Here is a 13,571-nt window from a genome sequence, read left to right as displayed (position 1 = left end):
CAATAATTTTAAAAGACAGAGTTACATGAAAAAGTGGTGCTGTCATTTTGCCGTTATTGCAAACACTAAAGTGAACGAGCCTCTTCATTTCTCCCTAACTTCCCTGCTGCTGCTAAGTCGCTTCAGTCATGTCTGACTCTGTGCGACTCCATAGACAGCAGCCCATCAGGCTCCCTTGTCCCTGGGATTCTCTAGGCAAGAACACTGGAGTGGGTTGCTGTTTCCTTCTCCAGTCCATGAAAGTGAGAAGTGAAAGTGAAGTCGCTCAGCCATGTCCAACTCTTAGTGACCCCATGGACTGCAGCCCACCAGGCTCCTCCGTCCATGGGAGTTTCCAGGCAAGAGTACTGGAGTGGGGTGCCACTGCCTTCTCCACTAATTTCCCTAGAAGTACCCTAACCTGATAATCTTTCTTTGTTATACATCCTAAGCAGACAGCACAATAAAGTTTAGAATAAAATACATAGAAATCCTCCATCTAAAAAGTACTAAACAGGTAGAAAAATGTGTCCCTTTTACCGTTTCAGATGGACTAAGAGCACAGGTGGCAGCTTCCAGATTTCTATCTTTTTTAGGGAATCCCGACGAGCTCTGCAATGACTGCAGTAAAACCTGTTGTTATCTGTGAGTTTTTCTTCTTTGGAAAATAACCTAAGGCAATCCTGGAGGCAAAAATAAGTAGTAGATATGTATTAACTTATTTTTTTATTACTGAGCATCTATTCAATAAATTACTTTGTCAGGCATGAGGAATAAACTGTTTACAAAGCAGCTCCTGCTCCCGCATCCCAAACCCCCCGTCCACCTCCAGAGTTATGATCTACTGAGGAAGCAGATGGGAGGAGTTGATACGGACAAAGTGTGGAGAGTGATGGTGCTGTGCCCATGGAGGAGGGAAGATGTCTGCATGTCCTGAGACCATCACGGGGCAACTTCTACCTGGTGGCTCAGGACGTTCTGACTAACAAGAGGCTAACACTAAAAGTGTCAACAAGCTCTCTAAATCACATTGCTGTTGTGTGCAAAATAGGATATTTATTTGATACCTCATGTAGAGCAATTTCTTATAAAAAGTGTACCTGAATTAAAGTCAACATACAGTTTCCCAAATTAACTTCTAAAACTTCAATACAGACTTTGAAAAACATTATCAACTCTAAAAGAATATTTAATAGGAAAGTATTTCTTAAAAGGAAAATTTCTTTTAAAAACGCACATTTTCTTCTAATCTGCATAGGCCTAATTAAAACAATTTTTCTGTGAGTTTTAACCTATAAAATGTTTACAGGGATAAAAAGCAGAAATAAATTACCAAGTAAAGTACAACTCTATGTGCATATAAAAAATTTTTTCCTTCAATAAATCATTTCTCTCAATCTTAATTTACCTGTAATGTACATTTACTTGTAGATGCTAGTGGGAGAGACAAATACATGAAGGCCTCAAATGTCCTAGACTTTTTGTGACAGGTGAGGCACTGTACTGTGGATTTGAATTGACCCTGAAAAAGTGCAACAATGATAGATTCATTGAGTTGCTTATGTTTCTGCCATGCATGTTCTGCAGCTTTAAAGTCATCGAGATGATCATTATTTTCTTCTTTATGTCTCTTCCGATTATCAGCCTGAAAATAAGATGTAAACTCTGTATTAATACCTCAAAGTCAACGTTTAAATATAAAATTGAAAGTATATTCAATATAAATCTTGCAGATTTAGAAATTCTTATTAAAGGAGTTCTAATTAAAAAATTTGATGCTACAAAAAAATGCTAATCAAAAATATATCCCCAAAAAACCAAAACCCACTTTATCAAAAGAGTATAACTAGTTTCAATTTCTTAATAAGTTTTTATTTAAAAAGCTGAAAAGTCTGATTTTGCAAAGAGAAGACATTCCACATATAGCTGGGAGTTAGGGCTACAACTTGATGTCATTGTTTTGGTCCTAGTCTCATGGATGGATACACACTATCTTCATAAACATACACACATACAGACACACACATATACACATATATGTGTGTGTCTTTATGTGTATGTCTATGTTTGCTGGTAAGAAAGGTGATAGCAAAAGTATCTGAGAGGACAGCTTGGTGCTAAAAAGAAGCCACTGTATACAAAGAATAGTAACTTTTCACATGAATCATTTGGTCATATGGGTCACAAACACAGGATCTCTGACAACTGTGTTTACAAATTTACAATGTTTATAAATTCCTCACAATAATACAGCCTGTTAACATTTTCACAAGTAAATACAAACTGTATATACTGCCATTCAAATAGTCGAAGAAGGCAATGGCACCCCACTCCAGTACTCTTGCCTGGAAAATCCCATGGATAGAGGAGCCTGGTAGGCCACAGTCCACGGGGTCGCTAAGAGTCGGACACGACTGAGGGACTTCACTTTAGCGCATTGGAGAAGGAAATGGCAACCCACTCCAGTGTTCTTGCCTGGAGAATCCCAGGGACGGGGGAGCCTGGTGGGCTGCCGTGTATGGGGTCGCACAGAGTCGGACACGACTGAAGTGACTTAGCAGCCATTCCAATAGTAAACCTATCAGATGTATTTATTTTAAAGTTTCATGCCATAGTCCCTGCTGCTGCTGAGTCACTTCAGTTGTGTCCGACTGTGCGACCCCATAGACGGCAGCCCACCAGGCTCCCCCGTCCCTGGGATTCTCCAGGCAAGAACACTGGAGTGGGTTGCCATTTCCTTCTCCAATGCATGAAAGTGAAAAGTGAAAGTGAAGTCACTCAGTCATGTCCGACTCTTAGCGACCCCGTGGACTACAGCCTACCAGGCTCCTCTGTCCCTGGGATTTTCCAGGCAAGAGTACTGGAGTGGGGTGCCACTGCCTTCTCCCTAGATTTGAATAAATTAGCACTGAACAATCACCAGCTATAATTTTAAATTGTTATAAAAATGAGTGCAACACTGAGCAACCCTAAAGCGCCTTTGCAACTTAGAAAAATACAATTTCTTACTTTATTAAGGTCTTCATGGAGACCATCCATTAGGAACAGAAGCAGTTCTTGTGAATCTTGCTGGCTGTATCCTGCAAACTGGTCATTGATCTTCCCAATGGTGATTTTAAAGTCTTTTGGACTGATGTACCGATACTGTCCCGTCCACAGGGCTTTCATGATTATGCCAAATTCTTCCGCCACTTCACCTTTATGCCCCAACAAATTTGACCTTTGCAAACATAATTAAAGTTACAAAAAAACAAATTATAAAAAGCTAAGATATAGCAGGTTCTTGATATCAACATTAAACTATTCACATACTGTAATATGTGACCCTACACTAAAATACTTATTCATATATTTATCACCAAATATTTACCCGAATCTTACTTTGATGACACCCCTCCAAGTTGCTTATTCTTGGCTACCAGCCCTCCACAGTCTCCTATTCCTTACCAGTAGGCTCTAGTTTATGACAGTGCGGTTCTGCCTTCCTGCACTGTTCTTTCCTGTCTGTCCTTCACCAATCAGAGAAGGCTTTTCTTTACATTTTTCTTAAGAACAATGTTCTCTACATTGTCCTTTCCTAATCTGACATCTCTAGAGCTGAGTGGTAAGGAAATGTGGTTAGAGCACCATTTTAATATGATATTGCAGAAAAGTATGATATTTCTTTACCTATTAATATCATCCTGGTAACAGTTGCGGTTGAAATAATCGGCCAGATGTGGCGTATTACACAGGCACTGTAGTATTGAGTTCATGTAACAAGTATTTCCTAAATTACGAAGTCCAGTGAGAGCTGGTCCAGATCCTCCAAAAACAGGATTGAGGTTCCGAATTTGAGAAGCAGAAAGCCTTGTGATCTCAGCTTTAGGATAGCTTGTTGGCCTAAGGAAGAAAAAGTACACATGACATCTTAAAATGCAGTGCATCTGACATGAAGGTTCATACTTCAAAGGGCAGGAAACTCCAGCATCTGTGTACCGTGGTATATGGTAATCCTGCAGATAGTTACTAAGTTAGGTCATAAGGTACTGGGTCTTAGAGAACAGTTAGTATCTAAGTGACACTGGTGACCCTGCCATGAGGATCTTTAACTTCTTACGTGAGCACATGTTTCTTACAGATACCCTGAGATACCGGTAGGTTCTCTGGTTTCTCATGAACAGGATGAGTGTTCTAATAGAGAAGGCTCTTTCAAATGTTTTTAAATGATCCCAGGAAGTCTGGCATTACCAAATGTTGGATTCATCCAGAACGCCAGTAACTGCAGCGCATGCACAGGAGGCAGAGGTTATCTGGGTGCTACAACCTGAAGTCTAGAGCTGGGTGGACAAATCCAGCAGCAACCGCTAGCCATGATACACTTACAGTTTTATAGCTCTTATAGTAGCCACAATTCAAAACAGCCACTACCATACTGGACAAAACAGATAAAGAACATGCTATCCACATGGCCACTGGACAGCACTGAACTAGAGAATGCCTACAAGACTTTTGTCATGCAGTGTATTTGACTTATATATGTAACTTTTAGAACTGTAAGGGCACTAAGAAAACTCCTAATTGGTAAGTCTGTCTTTTATTACTGATCCTAAGTATATCTCCACCTCTGAAAGGAATACTGAGAACAGATTAAACATATTCCAACCAGTTTTTGTTTACACATGGCTCAGGTGTATGCACTCTGTTCAATATATATTTAAAAATATACAAACTACATATGCTGTAGTTTTTTACATTGTCAAATCAATAAACTTTATAAAAATGATGATTCAAGAAAGAATTAAACACTTACCAGTTTTAATAGTGAGCCCTGAAATCTATAGATTTTCAGAATTTACAAAATCTCCTCCAGTTAAGCTTCCACCTGGCAGGGTAAATTCTTAGGAGGAAAATATATTAACTACTTTTGGGGGAAGTGATTCTGAAGAGGCCAAAAAGACAGCCTAGTTAGAATTCCTCAGCAATTAAGAGTGTATTTAACAAATCAAAAAATCCCATTTATTTTCACCTCTATCTACCCTAAATCCCCCAAAATTAATGATCAGAAATGGTAAAGAGACTAGAAAACTATCTCATAAACCTATCAATCATAAGCCAGGAGCATTAGAGTATTCAATAACCGATAAAGCCAGGAATACATCTAAATGAGATGTTGTTTTGGGAAAACCTAAATGAACCTATTCATCACCACTGGTGAACAGAGGAACAGAAATGCAATGCAGAAAAGGGAACAGAATAAGGATTAGAAGCTGATAAATACTATAATGCTTATTATTTTAATACATGAAGTTTGCCCCCATGTTACTGAATTTTTTTTAAAAAAGTTTGGAATTTTAAGAGCTACAACAAGACATTCAACAATCCTATAAATTATAGTCCTCAAAGGGAAATTTAGGGATCATACGAAGTTTATAAAAAATATCTCTCTAGGAGCACACTGTCTGAAAATGTAACCAGGTGCATACTTTTATGTCTACATCAATACATATGAATTAGTGAACAAATCACAGAATCCTTTTTGACATGTTTCAGTTAGTCTGTGACACTTGGGAGAAAAACCAAGGACATTTAATCCATTTATTTTTTTTCTCTACAGTAAACAGAAACAGCTGGGATAGCCATCCACAGAATTTTCTGTCTCCCTGATATTAGTAAACTGGTATGTTTAGAAGTTTTCAAATACAGCAAATGATTCTGTTTCTAGAAGTTAGGATAAACTTACTTGTTTTCCCGATTAACTGCTGGAGTTACTGTTGGCCTCCTCTTCTCTTCCTCTTGAATGGCCTGGGTGATATCTGGGGAGGAGTAGGAGCGCTTCAGTTTAGACGGTTCCCTATCCCGCTCAGCAGGAATCTGTGGCTTGGCTTTATGAGTTGGAGGGGTGGAAGGAGGTGCAGATGAAGGAGCCATTTCCGGTGGATACATATGAACAGTGTTGGTAGGCGAATGATAGTAACGAAAAGTTCCAGTGATGGGATCAAGAAACTTAAGTGGGGAAAAAAAGCACAGGTCAAAAAACAATGAACATTCAATGAACAACAACAAATAACTCGAAAGTATTCCACTACTAAGTTTACTTTTGGATTAAAATAATTTGAATAAAGTGGTGATAATCACTTCTATAATTAAACCTTCAAAGAACCTTAGGCTTTAAAATGATACACTGTTTTTAAATGACATGCCAGGATGCTCATATATTATAGCCAGCATCCCTGATTGGCTATCGAGAAATCTAAATGAGCTATGTCCTTTATAATGAAGAAACAGAGTCAACTCTGCGTTAGAGAAGATGCAGAATAAACAAGTTCATAATTTTTTTTTTTTTAAACCAAAACAGTGCCATGTAATTTCTTTCTGTGCTAATTTGGAGTTTTACCTTGGCCCAGCCTGACGGCAGTCCTGGTACAACCCTCCCCATTTCTTCACTTCTGGCTCTTGTCAAAGGCTCTCGAGACTAGTTTTAAAAAGAGAAGGAAAAGGAAAAGGATTTTTAAATTAAATTTTGCCATAGCAAAGAACCACAAACCTTGTGTTGGCTCCCCTTAATATTTTTTAAAAGATAAAGAACTATACATGTGTTCTTAAAGTCCTAAAATTATCACAGCAAGGGGAAGGAGTGTATGTGCATAGCCTATAAAGATGGTGGCTTCTCTAAAAAAAAACAACACGAAGACAATTTCACTTCTAAGTGTCAACTCCAAAGATAAGAAAATTTATTTCCACACAAAGACTTGGATGCAAATGTTCATAGAATTATTATTCATAATAGCCCCAAAGCAGAAGCAATCCAGTGTCCATCAAATGTGGTATATCCACACAAGGAAGATTATACAATGAAGAAAAGTCAACCTCTTCAATGAATGGTGTTAAAGATGCATCACACTTTTGAGCTATCTAGGCAAGCATATAATTTTTTCCACATCTCTTTTTATTGAACAAAATAATTCAAAATATGTAGGCATTCTAAATTTCAGCATATAAAGAGCACTGACATTTTATTAATTTTAAAAACAAATCTGGAGTTCCCTGGTGGTTCAGTGGTTAGGATTCAACGCTTTCACTGCCATGGCCCCAGGTTCAATCCCTGGTTGGGAAACTAAAATCCTGCAAGCTGCATGAAACAGTCAAAACAAACAAAAACAAGCCAAGAGAGAAGACGTAAAACAAAAAACCCCAAAATATTTTTAAAACACGGTGTTGGAAAAACCGGACAGCTACATGCAAAAGAATCAAATCTAGACTATTCTCTCATACATACACAAAAATAAATTCAAAATGGATTAAAGACTTAAATGTAAAACCTGAAACCATAAAACTTCTAAAAGAAAAACAATGGAGGAACACTCTGACATTCGTCTTAGTAATAATTTTTGGCATATGACTTCTCAGGCAAAGGTAACAAAAGCAAAGACAGAAAAATGGAACTACATCAAATTAAAAAGATTTTGCACAGAGAAGGAAACTACCAACAAAATGAAAAGGCCACCTACTGAATGGGAGAAGATATTTGCAAACAATATATCTGATAAGGGGTTAATGTCCAAATTATACAAAGAACCCATACAACTCAACATCAAAGAAACAAAAATCTGATTTAAAAATGGGCACAGGATCTGAACAGACATTTTTCCAAAGACAGATGGCCAATACACTCATGAAAAGATGCTCAGCATCACTGGTCATCAGGGAAAAGCATCAAAACCACAATGAGGTAACACCTCACACTCATCAGAATGGCTGTTATCAAAAAGATGACATATAACAAGTGTTGACAAATGTGAAAAAAAAAAAGGAACCCTAGTATAACACTGTTGATGGGAATGTAAATTGGTGCAGTCACTATGGAAAACAGTATGGAGATTGTTAAAAACAAATTTTAAACAGAACTACCATATGATCCAGCAATTCTACTCATGGTTATTTATCCAAAGAAACAAAAACACTGATTAGAAAAGATATATGTACCCCTATGTTCATTACATCATTATTAACAACAGCCACAAATATGGAAGCAACCTAGATGTCCATAAATAGATGAATGGATAAAGAAGATGTACAGTACATATACACAATGGAAGACTAGCCATAAAAAAGAATGAAATTTTGTCATTTGTGACAACATGGATGGATCTAGTCAGCCTCAAAAGACAAATATATGATTTCACTTACATGCAGAATCTAAAAAACAAATCTAAAAAACAAATGAACAAGACAAAACAGAAACAGTTACAGATGTGAGAACAAACAAGTGGTTACCACCAGCGGTGAGGAGTGGGGCAGCAGGTGGTGGTGAGAAAAAGAAATAGATGAGGAAAATTAAGAGGTACAAACTTTCAGTTGCAAAATAAATGAGTCACATGGATGAAATATACGTTGTGGGAATATAGTCAATAGCTGTGTATCCTTGTATGATGACATAACTAGACTTAACTATGGTGATCATTTGGAAATGTATATGCCTATGTTGAACATAGTATTATAAGTCATTTATACTTCAAAAGCAAACACAAAGGAAAAAGGATCAGACTTATGGTTATCAGAGGTGGAAGGTAGAACAGGAACTTGGAGGAAGGTAGTCAAACAAACTTCCAGTTATAAGTGGATATAAGGTACAACATGATTAATTAACGCTGCTATATGTTACATCTGATAGTTGTTAAGAAAGTAAATCTTAAGAGTTCTTATCACTATTTTTTTACTCTTAAATTTTTTTTCCATGAGATAACAATCATTATATTGTACATCTTAAACTTACACAGTGTTATATGTCAATTGTATCTCAATAAAACCGGAAGGAAAAGAATAAGAACAAAGTAGGATTTTAAAAAGCCCAAAACACTTAGTGTTCAAAAGGAAAAAGCATTATTAATGGTGTAATAGACCAAAAAAAAAAAAAAGCCCATGAAAAGCACACATGATATTATTAGGTTAAAAAAAATCTTCTCTGGTAGAGCTGAATCTCTTTGCTATTCACCTGAAACTATCATAGCACTGTTTACTAACTGACTGTATCCCAATAAAAGAAAAAGTGGAGCTCCCTAGTGTCTAGCAGTTACGATTTGGCACTTTCATTGCCAAGGCCCAGGTTCAGTCCCTGCTTGGGGAAGTGAGATCCTACAAGTTGTGTGGGGTAGCCAAAAAGAAAAGAAAAAAAAATCTCCTCCAAAATTATGAAAATCAATGAAGAGTAATAGCCAAGGGTAGGAAAAGGCAACATTAATGGGATTACTGCCAAAATTTTTGATCAGATGAATGAACAAATGACAGACTTGACAAATAAAACCATTACACACAAAGATAAACTGGCCATATTCTAAGCAGACACAAACTTCATCATATAAAAATTTGGCACCTAATTCCTCCATTGTGAGATCAGAAGATTATATTTCACTCTAGTCTTTTGATGATCACACATCAAGCATAAAAATGAAGAAAGCAGCTATTTATCTCAATTAGCAAAAATATGTTGCATTCCATAGACGTGAAAAGCAATTCCAGTCCCAACCAATCAAGAGCAGGTAAGCAAATGTAATTGGATCAGTACAAATCTATCATCTCCTAGAAAATCAACTGAAATGTCTACCCTGTTTATGGACTGCTACTGATGTCACTTTTTATGTACGTTTTCTTACACTTAGTTGGCAATTTGTACTGTTTCTGCTTACCTTGCCTGAACTTGAATCTCCTGCCACAGAGGCATGAGGCACATCTCCTGTTGACTTCTGCACTTCTGGGGTTGGACACCTTTTCCCCCTATCTTCTACAGATTTCTTGGCATCGGTAGTCTCATGTTCACTTTTACTTTGTCTTTTTACTCCTGTTATTTCTCTGCCCCTCTTTGCTGAAGTTTCTTTATCTTCTTTCCTGGCCTGTTCACTTTCTTTCTTTTCCGTTTGTTCTGCTTTTTGTTGCTTCTCTATGATTTCATTTTCTTCAGCTTCTTGTTCCTTTCTGTCTTTTTGTTCTTCTTCCCTCCTCAGTCTCTCTTTCTGTTCCTCTTGCTGCCTTTCTCTAAGTTCTTTTTCTTGTTTGTTTTTTTCCATTAGAAGAGCAGTTTCTGCGTGAATACGAGCTTTTTCTTCGTCCGTTAGCATGGCAGTTGGAGGGGGAAATACCGGTTTTGTGGAACGATCAGGAACAACTTTTTCACTCTGAGGAGACTGTTCCTCATGATCTGTACTTTCAGATTTCATTCTATGATCTTCAGGCAATTTGATTGCTGGTTTTTTACTACGATCAATCTGTATCAACAAATACAGAGAAAAACATCCTTTTGTTGAAATCCAGGAACACAATAACCTCAGTTCTTGATATCAAGTTGTGATAAAAAGAACCATCACTCTGTGGAGGCAATATCTGCCAAAACATCCATTTGTAAATGACCTAATGTCAAGATTTCTCATAAGGCACTTGGCACTTACATCCTCTTGATTCCACACTTTCAATACCCTGATATGTTTTGTGTATGAAGATTTCATTCTATAACATAAAGAACCAGACCTGAGCACCCCTAAAGTTCCATTTCCACATACCCAACTGCCTACTCAGTGTCTTCACATGAGTATCTCACATATATCACAAACCTAATACGGCCAAAACCGAATTCATGACTTCCCCCAACAAACGCATGGGTATGCCCACTATGCGTTGCTCAAATAAAAAAAACTCAGAGTTTCATATATTTCAAATTTGTTTCTCCATTCTGTTGCCAGAGTAATCATTTTAAAACATAAATCTGACCACTGACTTAAAATCTTACTGTCAATAACCACTCACTGCACTTAGATTACATAGACTTAGATCTAAGTCTTGCCATGCCTGTGTGGTCTCTCTTCTGCCTGTACATCAGCCATAATTACCCTGCCCCCATCTTTAATTCCTCAAAGATGCCATGCTTCTTCCCAAGTCAGGCCTTTATACTAGTTGTTCAGCTAGATAATGCCCACAACATTAAGTTTTAGCTTAAATCTCTCTCCCTTAGAAAAGACTTCCCTGATCCCTAAGGACCAGCTAAGCCTCTTGATATATGCTGTCATAATACTCTATTCTTTTCCCTCTTAGTACTTACTGGGATTCTGAGTAAACAACTTTAATTGTTTAAAATCTTCCCTATTAGCCCATAAGCTCCAGGAGGATAGAGACTGTGCCTAACAGGAAATAAAATGTTGCAGAGAGAATGAATAAAATATTCCAGAACAACTTCCATAAGAGATAAGATACTAATTAAAACTGAGTAATTACCTCAATTTAACAATATATTAACCCTACAAAATTGTTAAAAATGACCCTAACATCATTTCTTGAGATGTTCACTGAAATAAAAATGAGAATGTCTGCCAGTAACAACCTGTATAGTTCCTACAAAATGAACTGTATGTTTTTCCCATTAGAAAACACTATCACAAGGAATCATTCCTCTGCTTTTCTCTTTTTGCCTCTTCACTTAAAAAAAAAAAACCTTCCCTGCCCCCACCCTTTTTAAAATTTATTTGTGAATAAAGTTAGAACAAACACTGTGAGGATGAGGTTAACAATAAAAGGTGAACAGGGATCAAAATAAATGTTTTCATCCACATTTTCCACTCATCTTAAAAGCATAGCTATGATTATGTTACTTTCAAGTTTAAAATTCTTTAACGATTTCCTTTCACCTACAGGACAAAATTCCAAGAGAGATCAAAGTCTCTCTTGATGACTTCTGTCCACTTTTCCAATCTTATCTATCATCACACTCACCTCTCTCCGAGAGCTGTGCCCAAGCCTGTCAGAACTACTTACCAATCCCAGAACATGCTTTGTGCCTTTAGTCATAAAATTTTTCCACTTGTTTCTTTCATCCTTAAATCCTACTCCACTCTTAAAGCCCAGATAAAAATACTACCTCCTCCATGAAGACCTCCCTGATGATACTGACTCTCAGTGAGAACTTCTCTTCTTGATGTATTTGTGCTCCACTGATTATTAAACAGTACATATTTATTGATGCATATTATTGATTATATTAAATAGTACATGTTTATCAAGGTACAATTCATAAATTGTACATATCTCAGAAAGTCACACAGGGATTATGATTTAAATAACATGGTGATTAAATTGAAAGGAAGTACAATGTCATAAGCTCTTTTTAAAATTTCTTAAATTTTAATTTTAAGAAAAATTATTCAAATAATTAGTCTTAAGATTTAATCAGAAATGTTAAAAGTAGGCCTTAAAACATGAACTGCTTTATTTTATATCCCCAAAAAATGACTAAATTTTCTAATCAGAGCCTGCTCCACAAACCAGATGTTCCTGCTAAATCGCTTCAGTCGTGTCCGACTCTGTGTGACCCCATAGACGGCAGCCCACCAGGCTCCCCCGTCCCTGGGATTCTCCCCGTCCCTGGCAAGAACACTGGAGTGCGTTGCCATTTCCTTCTCCAATGCATGAAAGTGAAAAGTGAAAGTGAAGTCGCTCAGTCGTGTCCGACTCCTAGCGACCCCATGGACTGCAGCCTACCAGGCTCCTCTGCCCATGGGATTTTCCAGGCAAGAGTACTGGAGTGGGGTGCTATTGCCTTCTCCTACTTCAAATATGAAATATTATTTAAATATCTGAGAAAAAAATTAAAAATGCTAAAAAAAAATCTTACTGGAAAATACACAGGAAAGAATTAGTTTATCTTCCTTTAAATAAAATCTAATGACAAGAAAGATATTATAATTTTTTTATTTTAACATCTTTTATGTAAGCTCTTTTAAACAATTTTGTTAAAATATGCCTGTTATTTATGTGTCAGAGTCTAAGGAAATCAAACTAAAGAACTATTTCAAAACCAAAATACTGACATCATATATCTATCATCTGTAAGCCAAACCATCTGGGAAAATACTATGAATTAAATTTATAATAAACACCTGCAAGTGTTGTTCAAGGTAATACTGTCTTCCATTAGTATTGCCTATACTAAATGGACCCAGTTAGGTTTAAAATCCTTTCAATTTTCTATTCTGATATTGCTGTGGCAGTAAGACAATTACAATGAAGTTTTTTTATGGCAAAAATGTACCAGTATACCAAAAATAGAGAAATATAGATTTTTTTCAATATTTTTCTTTCTAAAATATTGAAGGTATATATACACTACATACATATTTCTATACTATATCCTTAATATTAAAAGAAAAGACATAATAAAGTTAAAACATACCTGTGGAATATTCTTTAAAATAGGCACTGGCTGAATTATGGGTGAAACATCAGATTTAGAAGCAGCAATTGGTTCAACTGGAGCTGATATATTCAGTGGTCCCATTCTCTCATCTTGACTGTTTATCAATTCTGTATTTTCACTGATTTCTATAGGAGGTATCATCTGGGCAGTAGGTTTAGAAGGAACTGATTCTTCCAGTGAAGGGTAAGTGAAGTCCACTAAAATCCCCAAAAGATAAAAATATTCTTGAAAGAAGAGCAAACCCCATAAACAGTACTTCATGTCTCATGCATTTTCTATGTCATAGTTAAACATGAAGTAAGCAGTGACAACCACAACAGTCTTAATGAATTGATAAACATTAACTTTCATACTGTGGACATCTTGTATTTTTTAT

At 36.6% G+C, this 13,571-nt stretch overlaps 1 protein-coding gene across 1 annotated transcript in view; it reads right to left on the bottom strand.

Annotated features, from left to right (window-relative positions):
• The window catches only part of USP8 (ubiquitin specific peptidase 8), a 50,398-nt gene that overhangs the window by 2,443 nt on the left and 34,384 nt on the right, over positions 1–13,571 (bottom strand). Inside the window, exons 8-15 of the mRNA XM_068963803.1 lie at positions 13,172–13,392; positions 9,645–10,220; positions 6,356–6,433; positions 5,702–5,964; positions 3,649–3,861; positions 2,989–3,199; positions 1,388–1,624; positions 520–662 (exon numbers count right to left, since the gene is read on the bottom strand). Of these exons, the coding sequence (XP_068819904.1) occupies positions 520–662; positions 1,388–1,624; positions 2,989–3,199; positions 3,649–3,861; positions 5,702–5,964; positions 6,356–6,433; positions 9,645–10,220; positions 13,172–13,392 (1,942 nt within the window). The remainder of the gene's footprint in view (positions 1–519; positions 663–1,387; positions 1,625–2,988; positions 3,200–3,648; positions 3,862–5,701; positions 5,965–6,355; positions 6,434–9,644; positions 10,221–13,171; positions 13,393–13,571) is intronic.

The sequence above is a fragment of the Capricornis sumatraensis genome, chromosome 2 (assembly GCF_032405125.1).
Source record: "Capricornis sumatraensis isolate serow.1 chromosome 2, serow.2, whole genome shotgun sequence".
Taxonomy (NCBI): Eukaryota; Metazoa; Chordata; class Mammalia; order Artiodactyla; family Bovidae; genus Capricornis; species Capricornis sumatraensis.
Note: the sequence above shows the minus strand (reverse complement) of the source record. Positions and strands in the feature narration are given on the sequence as shown.